Source organism: Nannobrachium achirus (genome assembly GCF_963921795.1).
Source record: "Nannobrachium achirus genome assembly, chromosome: 18".
In the NCBI taxonomy this organism is placed as follows: Eukaryota; Metazoa; Chordata; class Actinopteri; order Myctophiformes; family Myctophidae; genus Nannobrachium; species Nannobrachium achirus.
Window position 1 is genome coordinate 59,740,975 of NC_137825.1, and position 20,506 is coordinate 59,761,480.

At 42.4% G+C, this 20,506-nt stretch overlaps 1 protein-coding gene across 1 annotated transcript in view; it reads left to right on the forward strand.

Moving 5' to 3' along the window:
• The window catches only part of antxr1c (ANTXR cell adhesion molecule 1c), a gene marked incomplete at both ends in the record, with an annotated part of 156,242 nt that overhangs the window by 63,032 nt on the left and 72,704 nt on the right, over nucleotides 1-20,506 (forward strand). Inside the window, 5 exons of the mRNA XM_080747017.1 lie at nucleotides 6,491-6,562; nucleotides 14,105-14,186; nucleotides 14,555-14,585; nucleotides 15,076-15,149; nucleotides 17,181-17,249. Of these exons, the coding sequence (XP_080603143.1) occupies nucleotides 6,491-6,562; nucleotides 14,105-14,186; nucleotides 14,555-14,585; nucleotides 15,076-15,149; nucleotides 17,181-17,249 (328 nt within the window). The remainder of the gene's footprint in view (nucleotides 1-6,490; nucleotides 6,563-14,104; nucleotides 14,187-14,554; nucleotides 14,586-15,075; nucleotides 15,150-17,180; nucleotides 17,250-20,506) is intronic.

Here is a 20,506-nt window from a genome sequence, read left to right on the forward strand (position 1 = left end):
GATTAGCATGATACCACGATGAGAACCATGTAGAGTCAATCCAATTCAATTTTAGCTGGAAGAGACTGGGAAGACTAAAAAAATAGAAAAAAATTAAAAATTTGAAAATCCCCTTTAAAAAAATCTAATCTAAGACAAATTCTACAAGATCCAAATCTAGGAGTTAAGAGGTCCCACAATCTCAATCTCAAACAGCCTGCCAAGATCCTTAACCTGATCTTAACCGTACCACTCCATAATTAGGGTTAAGTATGTAAGTAGGTAGGTCGGAGAGGCTTACTGTCAGTATCAGCCGCGAACAAGTTAGTCAATCCCCGTTTCAATGCGCAAGACCCCTACTATCAGTACTTTACTGCACTACTTAGTTACCCAAGCCCTGCTTCTTCTTGATTTATAGTAGAAACATATCGTCGTTGTCGGGTGAAAACCTTGTACCGGTATGTCCAAAACTGTTTGTTTTGTGTTTATCGTTTTAAATATGATTTAAACTAGTGAAAACAGCCGATCTAGAAGCGCACAGCGCCTCACTTGTAGATCTGCTGTTTTCACTACTTTTGTGCGACGGCCTTGTATGATGAAGCAGGGCTTTACTTTGCGAAAGAACGTACACATTTGAAACTTGGGGATACAAGGTTTCCACCCGACAACAACACTATGTACGGTGGAACAGAAGTCGGGGAGATTCAGGACATCCGCTTCACTTTCCAATCACGTTCAGTGATTCCGATGTACAGCCTGTTAGATGGAAGCCTTTGACAAGTGTGTGAGCCAACGTATTGGGAGACAATCTCCAACCTAATGTGTAAAACCATTTTAACATTATACCTAGGTCCTTCTGCAACGTATAATAGACAATAATAATTTCTCTATAAACTTTTTCTATTACTGGGAATTGAACCAAGTACCGTTGCTATTCTTCACATTGGCCGAGTTTCCCAAAGCGATTTTAGCCCATCGTAGCTCACGCATGGTCGTAGAGACCAAGCCCCGACCGTCATGTTCCCGGGTTTACATGGGTTCGGTCAGAGCGACTTATTTAGCCCCCTACAACTACACCAACATTCAGATTTCACAAACAAAGTGCTTAATAAAGTCTCACACCTGTCTAAATACGGTACGGCTTTCTATGATTACCCGTATCCTCCGTTTTCTTTAATAAGAAGCCTTTTTATCCGATCGCTTTCTGTGCTTAAGCACTTTGTGAAATCTGAATGTTGGTGTAGTTGTAGGGGGCTAAATAATTCGATCTGCCCGAACCCATGCTAACACGGGAACATGACGGTCGGGGCTTGGTCTCTACGACCATGCGTGAGCTACGATGGGCTAAAATCGCTTTGGGAAACTCGGCCACCATTAACACCACAACACCAAACTTCAATGAATGAATCATTGAAACCAGTTGTGTTGCCAAGAAGTGCTCAGTCAGTCTCGTGCAGCTTGTTTATTGGCGAGAAAGATGATAAATTCACACATTAAAATCAAATGGAGTCGTTAGAACAACATAATCGAACTACTGACAGCAACAACAAACGTATTATTCAGGAAACATTCCCAAGCTAGAAATCCATGCACAGCAGATGGCATTCGATGTGATGTGGGTGGTATTGTTTTGTTTATAAAGCCACGACAGCACCTGCGTCTGCATGACACAAAGTCCATGTGAAGAAACCCGCCTGCAACATTCAGTCTTTAAAGTCCCTGTTTTCCATCCAAACAAGTGTGAGCTTCAAACGGCACACGGATCAACATAAACAACCCCTGCTCCGCAAACAATGTGACACGTTCTCAACTTCACAGAAAGAGAGAGAGAGAGAGAGAGAGAGAGAGAGAGAGAGAGAGAGAGAGAGAGAGAGAGAGAGAGAGAGAGAGAGAGAGAGAGAGGGACAGAAAAGGACATGTTGTCTGTGTGTGCGTGCGTGCGTGCGTGCATGTCTTCAAACGTGTGTTCACAAATGGTGTGTGTGTGTGTGTGTGTGTGTGTGTGTGTGTGTGTGTGTGTGTGTGTGTGTGTGTGTGTGTGTGTGTGTGTTTGCGCGTGCGCGCGCACGCACGCACGTGCGCTCACATCATGTGCAGCATTAATCCAGTCTCTTTGAAGCGAATGTGTTGTTTAATGATTTGCCTGCATCCAAATCATTTGTCATTTTCACCAGAAAACAAACGCTGGCGTTTCTTTCCTCTTTGTTTGGCCCCCCTAAAGCATGATAGTTATATATCAAGTGGTTTACAGCCACTGTCAAGCTGACTGGGGACAACATGGCTGCCAAAACTCAGACCTCACAGTCACCACACATCATCGCGTCTCTGTGACTCACTGTCCCGCTGGATTTATTTATGGACTGTTTACCAAACAACCGCACCAAAAAAAGAAAGGACAAGAAAGAAAAGGTTTAGAATGACAATTCCAATACATGAAACATGTAACTCTTGCTCTTGACACCAATGCAGTATCAGGGAACATGTCGACATGAGTCAAGGCAAGCCTTTTCCTTGTAAAGCAGTTGCCACCGGAGTGCTGTTGGAGAGAAATGCAGGTGTTTTTGTTGTACAGTCAGTTCTGCTCCACTTCGAGTTAAAGCTGCTGTCATGTAACTGTCCTACACAGGAAAGAGCACATTTGAAGCAGTCCTGCTTGTTCAGGGAAGATATTGCACTCATGAGCTTCAGGCAGTGGTACCGATGTTTCTGGTTGACATTGGCATATTTCACTCAGGTTGTTTTTTTTCATCTCACTCACGTCACTTTGTCTGCTGACCTCACTCAGCAACGAAATAAAAATAAAATAAACAAAAATTAAAATAAAACAATTCAAAGGAGGAAAGCAGTGATTGCAATGTAGTTTCAAATGCACTACATTGCAGTTGTTTTTTTAAAGTAAAAAAATTAAAAAGAAGAAGAAGACACATGTGACATGCATGATCTGGGCAGATTGCCCCAGGAAATGTGCCAATCTCAACCCAAAACAACGGTACTTGTGTGTCCTACAGTCCATGACAGCAGGGTCTAAATGAGTATTTGGAGGGAGACCACCTCTACTAGTAACATAAAGTATCTCTGTTAAATGCTACTATACTACTACAGCAACTACTACTGCTATTATTAGTACTACTACTGCTACTACACAACATATCTGCTACAGCAACACTTCTGTTGGGAGAGGAGATGCATGCAAAGACATTTTCACTGTTTCTGCAGTTTCAACACATTGGTTCTAGTCAGGCAACAATAACATCTGAGTCTGAGGTCTCATGTAAAATGGGTCAAATTGAGGTTGTACTGTAAATTGAGTTTGAAGAAGAATTATCGAATTGCCAGTCAAATACCAGTAAGACTCCCTAAATCGACCAGATAAGCAACCATCAGATTGCATACACAAACTTTAGAAGGCAAATGGTAGCCAATCAGGAGGGAATAATTATGGGAAATGGGACAGATCCATGTTGATGACATGACTGTAGAGATACTGTGTACCGCTTTGCGTGATTTTGGGGCAGAATCTGTAGGAGCAGTGTCCAAAAATGTGTTTTGCAATAATCTGCCTCATGGTGGCGCTAGAAGAGGGCCATGTGAGAAATGAGGGGTGGAGGTTGTGGTTTGGCAGTGTGTGTGTGCAACGTTTGGCATGGATAGGGGCAACGGTGGCGGAGATATGAGTAGGCAAAAAGTGTGACGTGACGTGTGACGGACAGACAGACTGACAGACGGACTGACAGCCGGTGGAGGTTTTGATAGTAACTTGACTGTCGCAATAAGTAAATGAGACTGTATAAAGTATTAATATTATATCAATATAAGACTTTCTATCTAGATATCTGGGATTTATGTGTTCTATGTTTATCTGTTATTTATCTTTACCCACTTTGTGTTGTTATATACTGAATTGCCATGTGGTTGTTACAAACGTAACATCCGGATTTGAATGGCCAAATCTGGTCACAAATGTGTTAGAAACGCAACATCTGGATTTGATTGACCGAGCACGTGTGGCGTAGTGCTCTGCTACTTCGCTGCCTGAAAATATGTACAAGGCTGGCCTGAATATCTAGTTCTCATTGTGTAAATATTCTGTGAAAGTAACAATAGTCATCCCCACGCTAACGTCACAATATGGATTTTTGTCCATATTGCCCATGCAGGCCTACTGTAATGGTCCACTACAGTACATCAAATAAACTGGATGGTTGACCACAGGGGTTCATCGCCATGATGGCTTGTGGTGGACCCGTTTTTCAAAATTCAATTTTTGCCACAGACACAACATATCTATCTATCTATCTATCTATCTATCTATCTATCTATCTATCTATCTATCTATCTATCTATCGTAATTAGCCACACCTGAATATAAGCCGCATCAGCTAAATTTAGAAAAACAAAAACAAATGTTTGTATATATAAGCCGCACCTGACTATAAGCAGCAGGTGTCCCTCCTGCTTCCCGATATAGAGCATTGGGACAGGGATTTCCATATATGGGCATAAAAGGGACATCAAGCCAGAGCGTGATCTGACATCACAACCTGCAAGCACATCAGGACCTGGAGCAGTGACGTCTCAATTGGGGCCAGATCACAGCCCATTTAGGGGACTAGACGCTGGGCCGCCCGAAGTCTAGTCGGCGACCTGGCCAACTCGGAACAATGTAAATAGGGAATGAATGCCCCGCCCTTTAGGATCCGTTTTGACCATCTGTCTGCCTGCGTCCATTTATGCCCATATATGGAGATATCTGTATCTGTCTGTCTGTCTGTCGGCGTCCATTTTATGTCCATATATGGAGATCACTGCAGTTATGGAGATATCTGTCTATCTGCGTCCATTTTATGCCCATATATGGAGTATCTGTCTGTGCCTCCAACTGTGTTGCAGACACAGTGCCGGTTCCCCCTTTAATGCAAACCTCATTATACCTGTTGTCATAGGACCCGTTTTGAACATCTGTTTGCCTGTGTCCATTTATGCCCATATATGGAGATATCTGTATCTGTCTGTCTACGTCCATTTTATGCCCATATATGGAGATCTTTGACCATCTGTTTGCCTCTGTCCATTTATGTCCATATATGGAGATATCTGTATCTGTCTGTCTGCAATCCATTTTATGCCCATATATGGGGGCATTCATTTTATGCCCATATATGGAGAACGCGCGTGCCCGTGGGACGAACGGTTCTCGAGATACGCGGATTACATACATACATACACACTCACAGAGATTTTTTGTTGACTCATGTGGCGTACGTGATGTCAGAGCCTTTTATGAAGTGATGTCACAATGAGTCAGAGCTTTCGCCGATTTCCTCCGGAACAGCCTGATGTCAACAATCAACTCCGCATAAGGAGATTCCGAACGTTTCTCGCCGGTTCGGGAAAACCGCGCGTCGGGTCGGGTCGAGACCCGGCACTGCACTCCGTGCCGCGGCGGGGAACGCGCGTGCCGAATCTGAAGCCGGTGGGACGAACGGTTCTCGAGATACGCGGATTACAGACAGACAGACAGATACACACGCAGAGACTTCTCGCATTTATAGATAGATGATCTTGACGTCATTACCAGGACGTTTGACAGGATTTATGTTATTGTTTGTAATGTTAGTTGAAATATGGGCATATAAGGTTATATTCTGGGACATATCTAACTAGTTATGATATTTATCTGGCCTAGAATATCACCTGATTTCACAAACATAAATCCTGTCAAACTAAAAAAGTCCATAATGACGTCCTGGTAATGACGTCGGTGGGACACTCCATCCACTACCATTTTAATTCAGTTGCTTCGTATTGTTATTCTGTGTGTTCAATTCTAATTTCAAACTTGGTTTCAGTAAAATGGAGCTGCTCAGTGGCAGTTTAGTGACTCAGAATGTTTTTAAATGTTTTTATTTCTCCAAAAATTATGTTTTAGCAAATTCAACATAAAAAAGGCGGAACCAGGGCGGGACAAGGCAGATAGAGCCTGCTGGTTGGTCAGTCAGGGACCAACCAGAAGTCTAACAAAGGGTGAATCGAGACGTCACTGATTGGTCCAGGTCCTGACCGTGCTTGCTGGGAAGTGACATCATCAGAGCATGATGTCAGAGCGACAAACCCAACCACAGACAAACCCATAGAAGCACAGACAAACCCATAGAAGCACAGACAAACCCATAGAACCACAGTGTCAGGCGTGACGTACAGCCAAGAGATATGCGGACAAGATGTGCCGGTTTTCATAGTAAACTTGCGACCTATGGTCGCAATGACCTCTTTTGATAAGAGGCGTCAATTGGGTATGGCAAGCTGGCAACTGCCAAACCTTTGCTACAGGAGGAAATAATAAAATGTACTGTAATCGTGCCTGTTGCGAAGGCATGGCAACATGAATGGTGTCTTGCACGCGCGCGAAGACACCAGTCATGTTGCCATACCTTAGCTTTTTCTGAACTGACGCCGCTGCTGTTGACCAGTGTGGTTTAAGGTGTTCTTGTTGTGTGTTTGTTTGTTTCAGCCCCATGTTGAGGATGTCCTTCATCACGTTCTCCTCCAGAGCATCTGTCATCATGAAACTGACAGAGAACAGGTAAACACAGCACAGATGATGTTACAGTACACACACATGTTACAGTACACAAACATGTTACAGTACACACACATGTTACAGTACACACACATGTTACAGTACACACACATATTACAGTACACACACATATTACAGTACACACACGTTACAGTACACACACATGTTATAGTACACACACACATGTTACAGTACACACACACACATGTTACAGTACACACACATGTTACAGTACACACACATGTTACAGTACACACACATATTACAGTACACACACATGTTACAGTACACACACATGTTACAGTACACACACATGTTACAGTACACACACGTTACAGTACACACACATGTTACAGTACACACACATGTTACAGTACACACACATGTTACAGTACACACACATGTTACAGTACACACATGTTACAGTACACACACATGTTACAGTACACACACATGTTACAGTACACACACATGTTACAGTACACACACGTTACAGTACACACACATGTTACAGTACACACACATGTTACAGTACACACATGTTACAGTACACACACATGTTACAGTACACACACGTTACAGTACACACACATGTTACAGTACACACACACGTTACAGTACACACACATGTTACAGTACACACACATGTTACAGTACACACACATGTTACAGTACACACACATGTTACAGTACACACATGTTACAGTACACACACATGTTACAGTACACACACATGTTACAGTACACACACATGTTACAGTACACACACGTTACAGTACACACACATGTTACAGTACACACACATGTTACAGTACACACATGTTACAGTACACACACATGTTACAGTACACACACGTTACAGTACACACACATGTTACAGTACACACACACGTTACAGTACACACACATGTTACAGTACACACACATGTTACAGTACACACACACGTTACAGTACACACACATGTTACAGTACACACACACGTTACAGTACACACACATGTTACAGTACACACACATGTTACAGTACACACACATGTTACAGTACACACATGTTACAGTACACACACATGTTACAGTACACACACATGTTACAGTACACACACATGTTACAGTACACACACGTTACAGTACACACACATGTTACAGTACACACACATGTTACAGTACACACATGTTACAGTACACACACATGTTACAGTACACACACGTTACAGTACACACACATGTTACAGTACACACACACACGTTACAGTACACACACATGTTACAGTACACACACATGTTACAGTACACACACATGTTACAGTACACACACATGTTACAGTACACACATGTTACAGTACACACACATGTTACAGTACACACACATGTTACAGTACACACACATGTTACAGTACACACACGTTACAGTACACACACATGTTACAGTACACACACATGTTACAGTACACACATGTTACAGTACACACACATGTTACAGTACACACACGTTACAGTACACACACATGTTACAGTACACACACACGTTACAGTACACACACATGTTACAGTACACACACATGTTACAGTACACACACACGTTACAGTACACACACATGTTACAGTACACACACACGTTACAGTACACACACATGTTACAGTACACACACATGTTACAGTACACACACACGTTACAGTACACACACATGTTACAGTACACACACATGTTACAGTACACACACATGTTACAGTACACACATGTTACAGTACACACACATGTTACAGTACACACACACGTTACAGTACACACACATGTTACAGTACACACACATGTTACAGTACACACACATGTTACAGTACACACACATGTTACAGTACACACACATGTTACAGTACACACACATGTTACAGTACACACACATGTTACAGTACACACACATGTTACAGTACACACATGTTACAGTACACACACATGTTACAGTACACACACATGTTACAGTACACACACATGTTACAGTACACACACATGTTACAGTACACACACATGTTACAGTACACACATGTTACAGTACACACACATGTTACAGTACACACACATGTTACAGTACACACACATGTTACAGTACACACACATGTTACAGTACACACACATGTTACAGTACACACACATGTTACAGTACACACATGTTACAGTACACACACATGTTACAGTACACACACATGTTACAGTACACACACATGTTACAGTACACACACGTTACAGTACACACACATGTTACAGTACACACACATGTTACAGTACACACATGTTACAGTACACACACATGTTACAGTACACACACGTTACAGTACACACACATGTTACAGTACACACACACGTTACAGTACACACACATGTTACAGTACACACACATGTTACAGTACACACACACGTTACAGTACACACACATGTTACAGTACACACACACGTTACAGTACACACACATGTTACAGTACACACACATGTTACAGTACACACACACGTTACAGTACACACACATGTTACAGTACACACACATGTTACAGTACACACACATGTTACAGTACACACATGTTACAGTACACACACATGTTACAGTACACACACACGTTACAGTACACACACATGTTACAGTACACACACATGTTACAGTACACACACATGTTACAGTACACACACATGTTACAGTACACACACATGTTACAGTACACACACATGTTACAGTACACACACATGTTACAGTACACACATGTTACAGTACACACACATGTTACAGTACACACACATGTTACAGTACACACACATGTTACAGTACACACACATGTTACAGTACACACACATGTTACAGTACACACATGTTACAGTACACACACATGTTACAGTACACACACATGTTACAGTACACACACATGTTACAGTACACACACATGTTACAGTACACACACATGTTACAGTACACACACATGTTACAGTACACACACATGTTACAGTACACACACATGTTACAGTACACACACATGTTACAGTACACACATGTTACAGTACACACACATGTTACAGTACACACACATGTTACAGTACACACACATGTTACAGTACACACACATGTTACAGTACACACACATGTTACAGTACACACATGTTACAGTACACACACATGTTACAGTACACACACATGTTACAGTACACACACATGTTACAGTACACACACATGTTACAGTACACACACATGTTACAGTACACACACATGTTACAGTACACACACATGTTACAGTACACACACATGTTACAGTACACACACATGTTACAGTACACACACATGTTACAGTACACACACATGTTACAGTACACACACATGTTACAGTACACACACATGTTACAGTACACACACATGTTACAGTACACACACATGTTACAGTACACACACATGTTACAGTACACACATGTTACAGTACACACACATGTTACAGTACACACACATGTTACAGTACACACACATGTTACAGTACACACACATGTTACAGTACACACACATGTTACAGTACACACACATGTTACAGTACACACACATGTTACAGTACACACATGTTACAGTACACACATGTTACAGTACACACACATGTTACAGTACACACATGTTACAGTACACACACACAGATGTGGAGGAGACAACAGTCAGAGCACTCAAACCTATCTGTCCAAACTAGGGCATGAAGAAAAAGTCGACTCAGTCGACTCCCACCAGAGAAAGTCGAAAGTCAAAGTTGAAAAAAAAAGAAATACTTTCTATTGTGAAAATAGCCGATCTACATGCTCACAACGCCTCGCAACGCGAGGCGTTGTGAGCATGTAGATCGGCTAGATCGGTAGATCGGCCTCTATATATTTGACAATTTGGACAATGTTGAATTTGTCATTTTAGAGTATTAAAAAGTCCTTAAATTGTCACTTTAGAAATGTGAAGATACCCTCTATACTTTATGTTGGTTTGTTTACAGTTGAGAGAGAAAACAATGTTGCACACTAAGTTAATCATCTGGGGACCCCCCGAAATAATTGGGGGGTCGTGTGTGATGTGATGACGTCATCAAACGATGAAGTCGACTTCAACTCAACTTTTTACTGAGTCGCGTCGCAAAAATTACAAGTCGTTAATGCCCTAATCCAGACCCAAGAACAAAAGCACACGCCAACATACACAGTCAAATCCCGAATGTTAAAATTAACCACATGACCCCTAGGTCTAGCGTCCCTATTCTGGGGCAAACATTTGGCATAAATAGCAGATCTACCAGCAGATCACAACACACCTTGTGAGCATTTGTATTGCCTATTTTTGGCAAAGACATTTGGTGTAGAGGGGAAAGAATTAGGGGGTCTAGTAGGCTATAACGTATTAGCCTGGAACCAGACCAATCCACCTGGGCAAAAAAAACGTGCTCTTGGTGAATATGGGTCTGGCCCCGCTCAATTGTGAATCCATTTCCTCTCCCCAAAAATTCGGGGGACCAATCAGGGCCCAGCATTGGTCTGGTCTAACCAATCGTGTCCAGAGCCATTAACCCACCCCTTGGAAACAAAAATTCTGCTCGAGAGTCCAGACTAATATCCGATACGCAGTGAGGAATTAGTATGAGCAACGCCAGGCTAATAAAGTATATACCGTATTTTCCGGACTATAAGGCGCACTTAAAAGCCTTTAATTTTCTCAAAAAACTACAGTGCGCTTTATAGTCCAGTGCGCCTTATATATGGATCATTCATTGACATTGACATTCCCTTTAGCACAGCTCCATCTGTTTGATGCATAACGCAACGGTAGCGTCTATTATGTGCGCCTTATAGTCAGGTGCGCCTTATATATGAAAACAGTTTGAAAATAGACCATTCATTGACAGTGCGCCTTATAGTCAGGTGCGCCTTATAGTCCAGAAAATACTGTACTGTCGTATATAGGGTTTAAGTGGGTCAACACAAAGAGTCCTTTTACTTAGCTCTGTACACTCCATGAGTTCAACAATTAAACCATTAACAATAGTGGCGTTTCCATAAACTTATTCGAATTAGGGAAGCGAATTATCAGAAATACGCATTAAGACAAAGCGAATTTAGCATGTTTCCATTTGCGGGTGTCATTCGAATTAGCGACGTCGCAAGAGTTGATCGGGCTGATTTTTTTCAGACCGAACCTGAGCACTGCACCGTCTGCACGTCTGACTGCTGTCACTCGGTCGCTGTCTAGTAGTGGGAAGAAGGGATTATCAGTCATCATCATGGCCCCACCGGGAAAACCGCGGTCGCGTCGTTGCACAGTGCAAGTTTCAGCGTCCTCTGGAAGGCCAGGTGGCCGATATGCAAGCTCACAACGCGGCGCGGAGACGTGGATGCGAGCTGCTGTGCCTGTGAGCTTGTAGATTGGGCACTTCAGGCACGCAACACCGTGGGATGAGGAAGGGTTCGCTCGCCACCGATGGCTTGAGGTGAAAACGGGAGGAATTCACACATGGTCCGTGTCACTCCGTGTGTAACAAACAACATGTTTGTTTTGTGGGCTAACGCTGTACCATGGACAAAGCGGCAGGGGAAATGGACCTAGAACGTCGTACTTTATTCGAATGTATTGTCTGACCCGTTTCCATTCACTTTTGCGCATTTAGTTTATTCGATTAAGCCTCAAAATCCTCCTCCTCCAAGCGGATAATCTTTTTTGCGGATAATGAAAGTTTATTCGCATTTTGAAGTGTTTCCATAAAAACATTTTGCGACTAAGCCGTTAATGCGCAAAAAGTGGCTTTATGGAAACGCCACTAGTGAGGATTTTACTGTTCAAGGACCATAGAGTTATGGTAAGGACCTCTAGTTTGAGTCTGACAAATCACCCAGCATTCCACACCGACGCTAACGAAACAGCCTGTCAGTGTTGATAGTGAGCTGGCATTCCTGTTGCGGGTTTTGTCCGCAACGTTTCGCTGACAACGTGCAAGTTTGACTAATGCCTTCTCGCGCCCATGACAGTCACATCTAACCAGAAAAGCCACTTCCCCTGGATTCTGCACACAGGGGCATCGCACCAAATTCTGGGCCCTGGGTACAAGGATTCACTCACATTTTGTTCTTTAGCTATTGAAAAATAGCAGATATACAAGCTCACAGCGCGGCACCGAGTGCCGCGCTGCGAGCTTGTAGATCTGCTATTTTTGAAAAATCGTGAACATGGGAGCTTGTGTATCTGCTATTTTTCAATAGCTAAAGTATAAAATAATTCCAGGCCCCTCCACCTTGGGCCCTATAGTAACTCAGTCCCACTCCCCCCCTTGTGACGCCCCTGTCTGCAGAACCACACAGAACTGCATGTCCTTTTGCTGGGCTGTCCCCGGCTGTAACCAATTCATAGTAGCAACAAAATATGTGGGAAAAGTCGGAAATAAATTCATAGTATTCAAACACTGGTGGCATCTTGGCGGCAAACAATTGTAACCAAGTAACAGGTTATCATGAAGATCATAGCCAGTGGGCATTACTGTTAGCAGGGCCCTTATGCCCGATCGTTTGATTAAACAGCATGAGAATTCGATGAATTATGCTTCATATCATGCAATCATGCGTGTCTTATCTTGTCTGTTGGTACTATGAAGTACAAATGGAACCAAATGGACCCGTTCCATTTTTACACCTTCACTAGTAACATTATTATGACCTTTGAAGGAAGTAAGAAGAGAGATATTTTGCCCTTCAAAGCTAAAGTGCAGTACGGAAAAAAAAGACAACTGATAAATGGGTTTAAAAGTGTTTCAACTGGTGATATTACACTAATTGTATATCTGTTTTTGAGGTAATTGCTTATCCTCCAACAGGGGCGTCAGCTGCCATACCCTGGGTCCAGGAGGGGAAGATAAAATGTACTTTTAAATATAGATCCATGAATGTCAGCACAGATAGACAAAGTGTCTATCTGTGCTGATTATTATGTTGTTAAATTACAGTAAAATAACTACAAATGCAAACTTTTACAAAATGGTCACGTTAACAAGGTATTGTTAATTGTGGCACGTTTACAAACATGCCAAGTTTAGCTGCACTTGAAAAACCGTATCCAGCCCAAGAAACCGTAGAAACCCAGGGGGAAAATGGACGCGGACGTGGACGCTAGGGTATGGCATCTTTGCCATACCCTAGCTTTTGCTGAATTGACGCCACTGTCCTCCAAAATCACAAAGGCTATTTTGACCTTTGGGATACACCTATAAGTCCATGTGTCCAAAAATGTAGATAACTCCATTTTAGCTTTGTAGGGCTGAATAGCTCACGACGCGTTTGGTTCCAATGCGATCAAGATCACAGTCACAGTCAAGATGACATAACCTACCGGTAATCATTCAACTCAATGAGGTGCATCGTACTGTATGAGATGTTTGTGCAGGCATGGTCTGTGCCCCCCTGGCCCTGATGTTTTAATTATTCATTCGTTGTATTGGTTCCTTCAACACGTTGACTTCTGTATACATTTCCCATCAACACTCGTCCCACTGTGTTTCCTATGTGTACAGAGTGGATATCAGGAAGGGGCTGAACGCTCTGAAGAGAGAGATACCAGGAGGAGACACATTCATGAACCTGGGACTGGAGAGGGTAGGTCTTTATCTCTGTTTGTCAACCATAGAGTCTGTCATTTAATGACCACATTTATACAGTATACACTGTAAAATGCTCAGTGTTAATTTGACTCCAAAAAGTGCACAAAAGAACCCTTACGGGTGGTCAACTCTTCTAAGTTAAATTAATACCAAGGATTTACTGTGTGTGTGTGTGTGTGTGTGTGTGTGTGTGTGTGTGTGTGTGTGTGTGTGTGTGTGTGTGTGCGTGTGTGTGTGTGTGCGTGTGTGTGTGCGCGTGTGTGTGTGTGTGTGTGTGTGTGTGTGTGTGTGTGTTTATAATTACTATCTAATACCACCGCAATTCATAAGCCTCTGACTAAACATGTTCTCTCTCTTTTGAAGGCAAACGAGCAGATCCATCGCGAGAACTTTGGTAAGAAGCCGTGAGGTTCTGTGTGTGTGTGTGTGTGTGTGTGTGTGTGTGTGCGTGCGTGCGTGCGTGCGTGCGTGCGTGCGTGCGTGCGTGCGTGCGTGCGTGCGTGTCAGGGGCGTCAATTGGGTATGGCAGGGGTATGCAGCTGCCATACCCTGGGTCTAGGGAGGGAAATAAAAGTTACTTTTAAATATAAATCCATGAATGTCTCTTTGTCTATCTGTGCTGGTTATTATGTTGTTAAATTACAGTAAAATAACTACAAATGCAAACTTTAACAAAAAAGGTAAAAATAACAAGGTATTATTATTATAATTAAGTTAATTGTGGCACGTTTACTAAGTTTAGCTGCACTTGAACAACCGTTCCAGGCTGCCATATCCAGCCCAAGACACCGTAGAAACAGGGAAAAAATAAAATGTACTTCTTAAAATAAATGTAATGTAATTTCTGAACTGATGCCACTGGTGTATGTCTCTCTCTCTCTCAGGCACAGCCAGTGTAATCATTGCACTGACGGACGGAGAGTTGCAGGATCACCAGCTCATCACAGCACAGCAGGAGGTGAGGAACACTGAGTTCACGTCAAGTTTATTGGCACAGAAAGAAGCTCTTGGGTTTGAGCCCGACCGGGCCTTTTTTTGTGTGGACGTTGCAAGTTCTCCCCACAATCGTGTGGGTTTCCTCTCACACCAAACAATAGTTGAGACATACTCCTGTCAGTAGCTTCCCCTGAGCAAGCACTCTACAACATAATACGTTTACAATTACAATTCACAAGAAGATGCACATTTTCAGAGCAACTTTCTTACTTACAGTAAGCCCCTTTTTGACTGTAGCTTTAGCCCCACACCACACCACTACACCACACCACACCACACCACACCACACCACATAAAAATATCTACATTTTCCATTGACCCTTTTAACTGATATTATAATACAATTATGAATTTGTATTACAAATATCCTAATTATAATACACTATAATGGATTATAACTGTGATTATAATACACTCTAAAGTATTAATGTATTACTATTAAAACTATAATACATTATAATAGATAATAATAGTGGTTATAACACAATATAATTTATTATCATGATGTATTACAACTATATCCTGGTGGTCTAAATGAAAAGTCAGTGAGTGATCAGTCATTATGAAGTGTTTGGCCTAGCTCAGACCTACTCTGTATTGGATACTTTTTAGTACCACGTTTAGTACCACTTTCACACCACTCTACCCTGGTCCTTGCGGTGGAAAACCTGGCACAAGTGGGCGGTGTGGAGTGGTGTGGTGTTGGGCCATGTCAGTGGAAAAGGGGCTATGTGAACTCAGGTCAATAAACAAGGTCAATAATTAAATCACATACTAATAATCACAATCACATAACACAGTGCAGAGAGAATCGTGTAGGGCTTCAAAGAGGTAAACAAAGAACCAAGCACCTCTCTAAAGACAAAGGATGTGACACTTTGGTGCCATGTGTCATTATTCCGACAGACCGTTACGTGTGGTCTTCATATGTGCAGGGGCGTCAATTGGGTATGGCAGGGGTATGCAGCTGCCATACCCTGGGTCCAGGGGGGAGAATTATGTTGTAAAATTACATTAAAATAACTACAAATGCCAAATTTAACAAAATGGTCACTTTAACAAGGTATTATAAGTATATTCTCCACACTTTTATTCTCCCCATCTTGACAAAATGGTATATTCCCAGGTTCCGTAGGTCAGCTGCACAGGTGCAATGCATTGTTGTTAATTGTGGCACGTTTACTATATTATGCCAAGTTTAGCTAGCCTGACACTCAGCCTGAATTGACATTTCGTTTCACTCCATTATTCAGTCTGAACTCGCTTCCACCGAAGGCGATTGCAGGGATGGGCGTTGCCAAAAAAGAGGCAGTCTTCAGCGATTGGTTCACCGTCTGACAACACATGAGTAGTGTTGTTATGTGTGGCTGGCTAGTGGCTAGCCTGTTGCTTGCTAGTGCTACTTGCTAACCAAAGAAACAGGCAGAATAGGTCAGGAGCACTACGAACTAGTAATCAAACACAACATAACATGCCTGCTACTGGTGTTTCATAGCGAGATCAATACGATCGCATTTTACCGCAATTTACCGCATTTTACCGCGACGCGATGCGCGGTACGGTACGGCGGCGGCGCTGGTTTACTTGGAAACGCAGATGACTTCTGGGAAACCCCCACCCACGCTGATCACAAGACGTTGATTCATGACGCTGATTCGCCGTACAGATTTTCGAACGAGGAAGGCCTCAATGAGAGCACTTCTAGACCCCTGAATCGCCAAAACAAAAATTTGAAGGGGTGTGGCTAGCGATTCAGGGTCTGGAACTAGGCTAAAGTTTAGCTGCACTTGAACAAACTGTAGAAACGGGGGAAAAATAGAATGTACCTCTTAAAATAAATGTATCATGCCTGTTGCTAAGGTATTATGGCAACAATGACTGGTGTCTTGCACGCGCACCTTTGCACGCGTGCAAGACACCAGTCATGTTGCCATACCTTAGCTTTTTCTGAACTTACGCCACTGCATGTGTGGTTTTGTCCGTCCTCAAACAGGGAGAGAGAGCCCGGTCACTTGGAGCTATTGTCTACTGTGTTGGAGTGAAGGACTTCAACGAGACTCAGGTACTACAAATGATGTTTTCCAATGCATGGGTAACGGATCAACTCTCTATTAATGTATATTGCTTTCCACTGCAGAGGACCCCTTCAAAGTACAATGTCCAACTCTTTGTATTGAAAAGTGATAAACAATGCTCAAGTTACAGCTAATTTAATCCTAACACTGTCTGGAAATCCTCTATTTCACATGTAACCGTTTATGATAAAAACTGATATCACAGTCCATGCTGTGGCTCAACAGTGATTCATTTCACATTTACAACGTCTAGTTATATTAAAACCGGGGGGAACATATCGTCGTTGTCGGGTGGAAACCTTGTATGTCCAAAAGCATTTGTTTTTATCATTTAAAAAAAAAAACTAAACTAGTGGTGCGAGGCGTTGTGTGCTTGTAGATCGGCTGTTTTCACTACTTTTGTGCGACGGCCTTGTCTGATGAAGCAGGGTGTACCAATTTGAAACTTGGAGATACAAGGTTTCTGCCCGACAGTGATGATATGTGTTTTTTTATTTTTTTATTTTAGCGTTGGTTATTCTTGGCTATTTTTGAACGTTGTTGAAAAATCTTGAAAATGAAGAGAGATTTAGAAGGCATTTGTAGAAACATCCTCTTTAAAGGTTTGAAACAGTAGGCGGTCGTGACACGTGGCGATTCTCTCTGACCATTCAGTATAGTCTGCAGTGTTTTAATGTCACCTTTTTGGTATCACCTCAGCTCACTTGGAACTTTGATACCATAAATCACTGTAAGTGAGCCTTGCTGAGCCATGCGGCCCATAGGACAGTAGCTGTTTCTGCAGTGTGAGGCAGTAGCCTACACCCCCTGGACATGACACTAGTATGCCTCAGGGACAGGGGTGTTGTACCAAATTCTGGGCCCTGGGTGAAAGGATTCACTGTGGGCCCCCCATGAACTGGGAACGCATTATTACACATTATTTTGTGCTTTAACTATTGAAAAATAGCAGATATACAAGCTCACAGTGCGGCACCGAGTGCCACGCTGCGAGCTTGTAGATCTGCTATTGATGAAAAATCGTGAAAAAGTCTTTGAATATTTCAAATCCTTCTAAGGTTTTTTTTTGAAAAACCTATGTTTCCATGTCAGTGGTGCTCAAACTTTTTTCATGTGAAGGACCCCCAAAATTATATGTATTTGGCCATGGACCCCATCTCAAAATATTTAGTTCCAGGGACCCCCCAGAAGCAAAATTTGAGTTACAAATGTTTGCTTAAAGGGTTAGGGTTAGGGTATATATTAGGGATGTGAATCTCGACCACTGAGGCGATACGATACGCATCACGATACACTCCCAGCGATACGATATAATTGCGATACATTGAAATCTTGCCGATACGATACATCACGATACACCCCTGACCCCGATACGATGCGATATGATTCACGATATTTTGCGATACACCCCTGGTGCTTACGATGCGATACGATTCACGATTCGGTGCGATTCAACACAATGCAAAGGATTTATATTAAAGCCCATGTAAATTTCCCCCCCAAAAAAATTACTAAAAATGCATTACATTTAATTTCCAAACAATTTATTGTTTCACTGTAGTACTAGGCTCTGTCTAACAATCCAACTTATTGAAATCTGGGAGAACACTCCTTGCTGGCTGGTAGAATTGTTTGATTAATACTATATCATTATATCATTATTATATATCATTACATCCTCAACAGGTGGTCAGGGACCCCTAGGGTCCTCAGAGTTATGTGAGGCGGCCAAATATTAATAGTTCGTTTTTACAGTAACCATTGAACCCTAGCAAGTAGCAACCCTATGGGGGAACATTAGCCAATACATTAACACTTATTGAGGGTTTAAGAGATAATAATTCATGGATTATAATGAATAACATAAATCCATCATATTAATAGAAAAGATAATGTGTGAACAAATAAACACAACATAGTAATGTATTAATGTCACTGATGAAATAGTGCTGTCAAACAAGTCTCTGACAAGTTTTAATCTGCAACAGTTTTATATAATAGCCTACAGTAGTATAAAATAGCCTACAGTGGGGGTCCCTGCTTGATCTCTCTCTTCTCAGTTAAGGATCCTTGACCTGTATTATTATTATATTGTATGAATATAATCTAGGATTTTGCCATTTCTAGCCAAAATGTTTCAAAACGTAGATATTTGAGTCACAACGCGTCACGTTGTGAGCTTGTAGGTCTGCTATTTAGGTGCGTGCGCGACACCGTCGAGCTGCCAAGTATAAATCAGGCTCCAGCCTCTCTTTGCAGAGGGAACAGCAGCAGCAGAAGAGTGTTCTCCCTGCTACAGTAACAAGTTGTGAAACAGTGTCAAATACTTTGTTTTAATCGCTAGCTGCACGCCCAGTATCGTTGTTATAGTTCATACGTGTGTGTAGTTAAAGCGTGGAAGCTTCTGCTTTGTTTAAATCAATTCCGTCGCAGACTCGACAAGAAGAACAAACGGGTGTGGAATGTGGATCATAATATCACGCAGCGTGCTCCAGTCCAGTGACACAACAACGGATCACATCAGCGAACATTGGACAGGGATGTTATAAAGCTAAACGTGGTACTAATCTTGCATGTTTAACCAGTGGGCTCACGAGTGCTGTCTGTCTGTCTCTGCATTCCGTCGGGTCGGGTGTTCACTGCGCTCCGCTGAGCAGCCAGTGGCACAGTGCTGCTGTAAAAGACGCTGTCTGTAGAGTCGCTACAAGTGCTTTTTGGGGGGAGGGCTGATGGGGCATTCAATGCGCCTCGGAAACACAGTATAGAATGAAATACTATTATGCAAAAAACGATCCAACCGTGGAATGTACCGATCCAAACACTCACGATACGATACATCACGATTCCAGCCGTCAGTTGTACCGATCCACCCTGAATGAACCGATTCACTCGTATCGCGCACGTTTGTATCGCGATTACGATCCGTACCGGTATATCTTCGCATCCCTAGTATATATACATATATTCAAAGATTTGTACACATTTTCACAACTTTTCAAAAATAGCAGATCTACGAGCTTGTATATCTGCTATTTTTCAATAGCTAAAGTATAAAATAATCAGGCCCCTCCACCTTGGGCCCCAGTAACTCAGTACCACTTTCCCTCCCCTTGTGATGCCCCTGATGCAGAGTGCCAAACAGGGAGGCCCAGTTCTATAGTCTTTGGTATGACCTGGCCGAGGAATCGAACTCTTAACACTTAAGTTGCAATGATTTTTTCTCTTCAATGTCCCGCGATGCCAT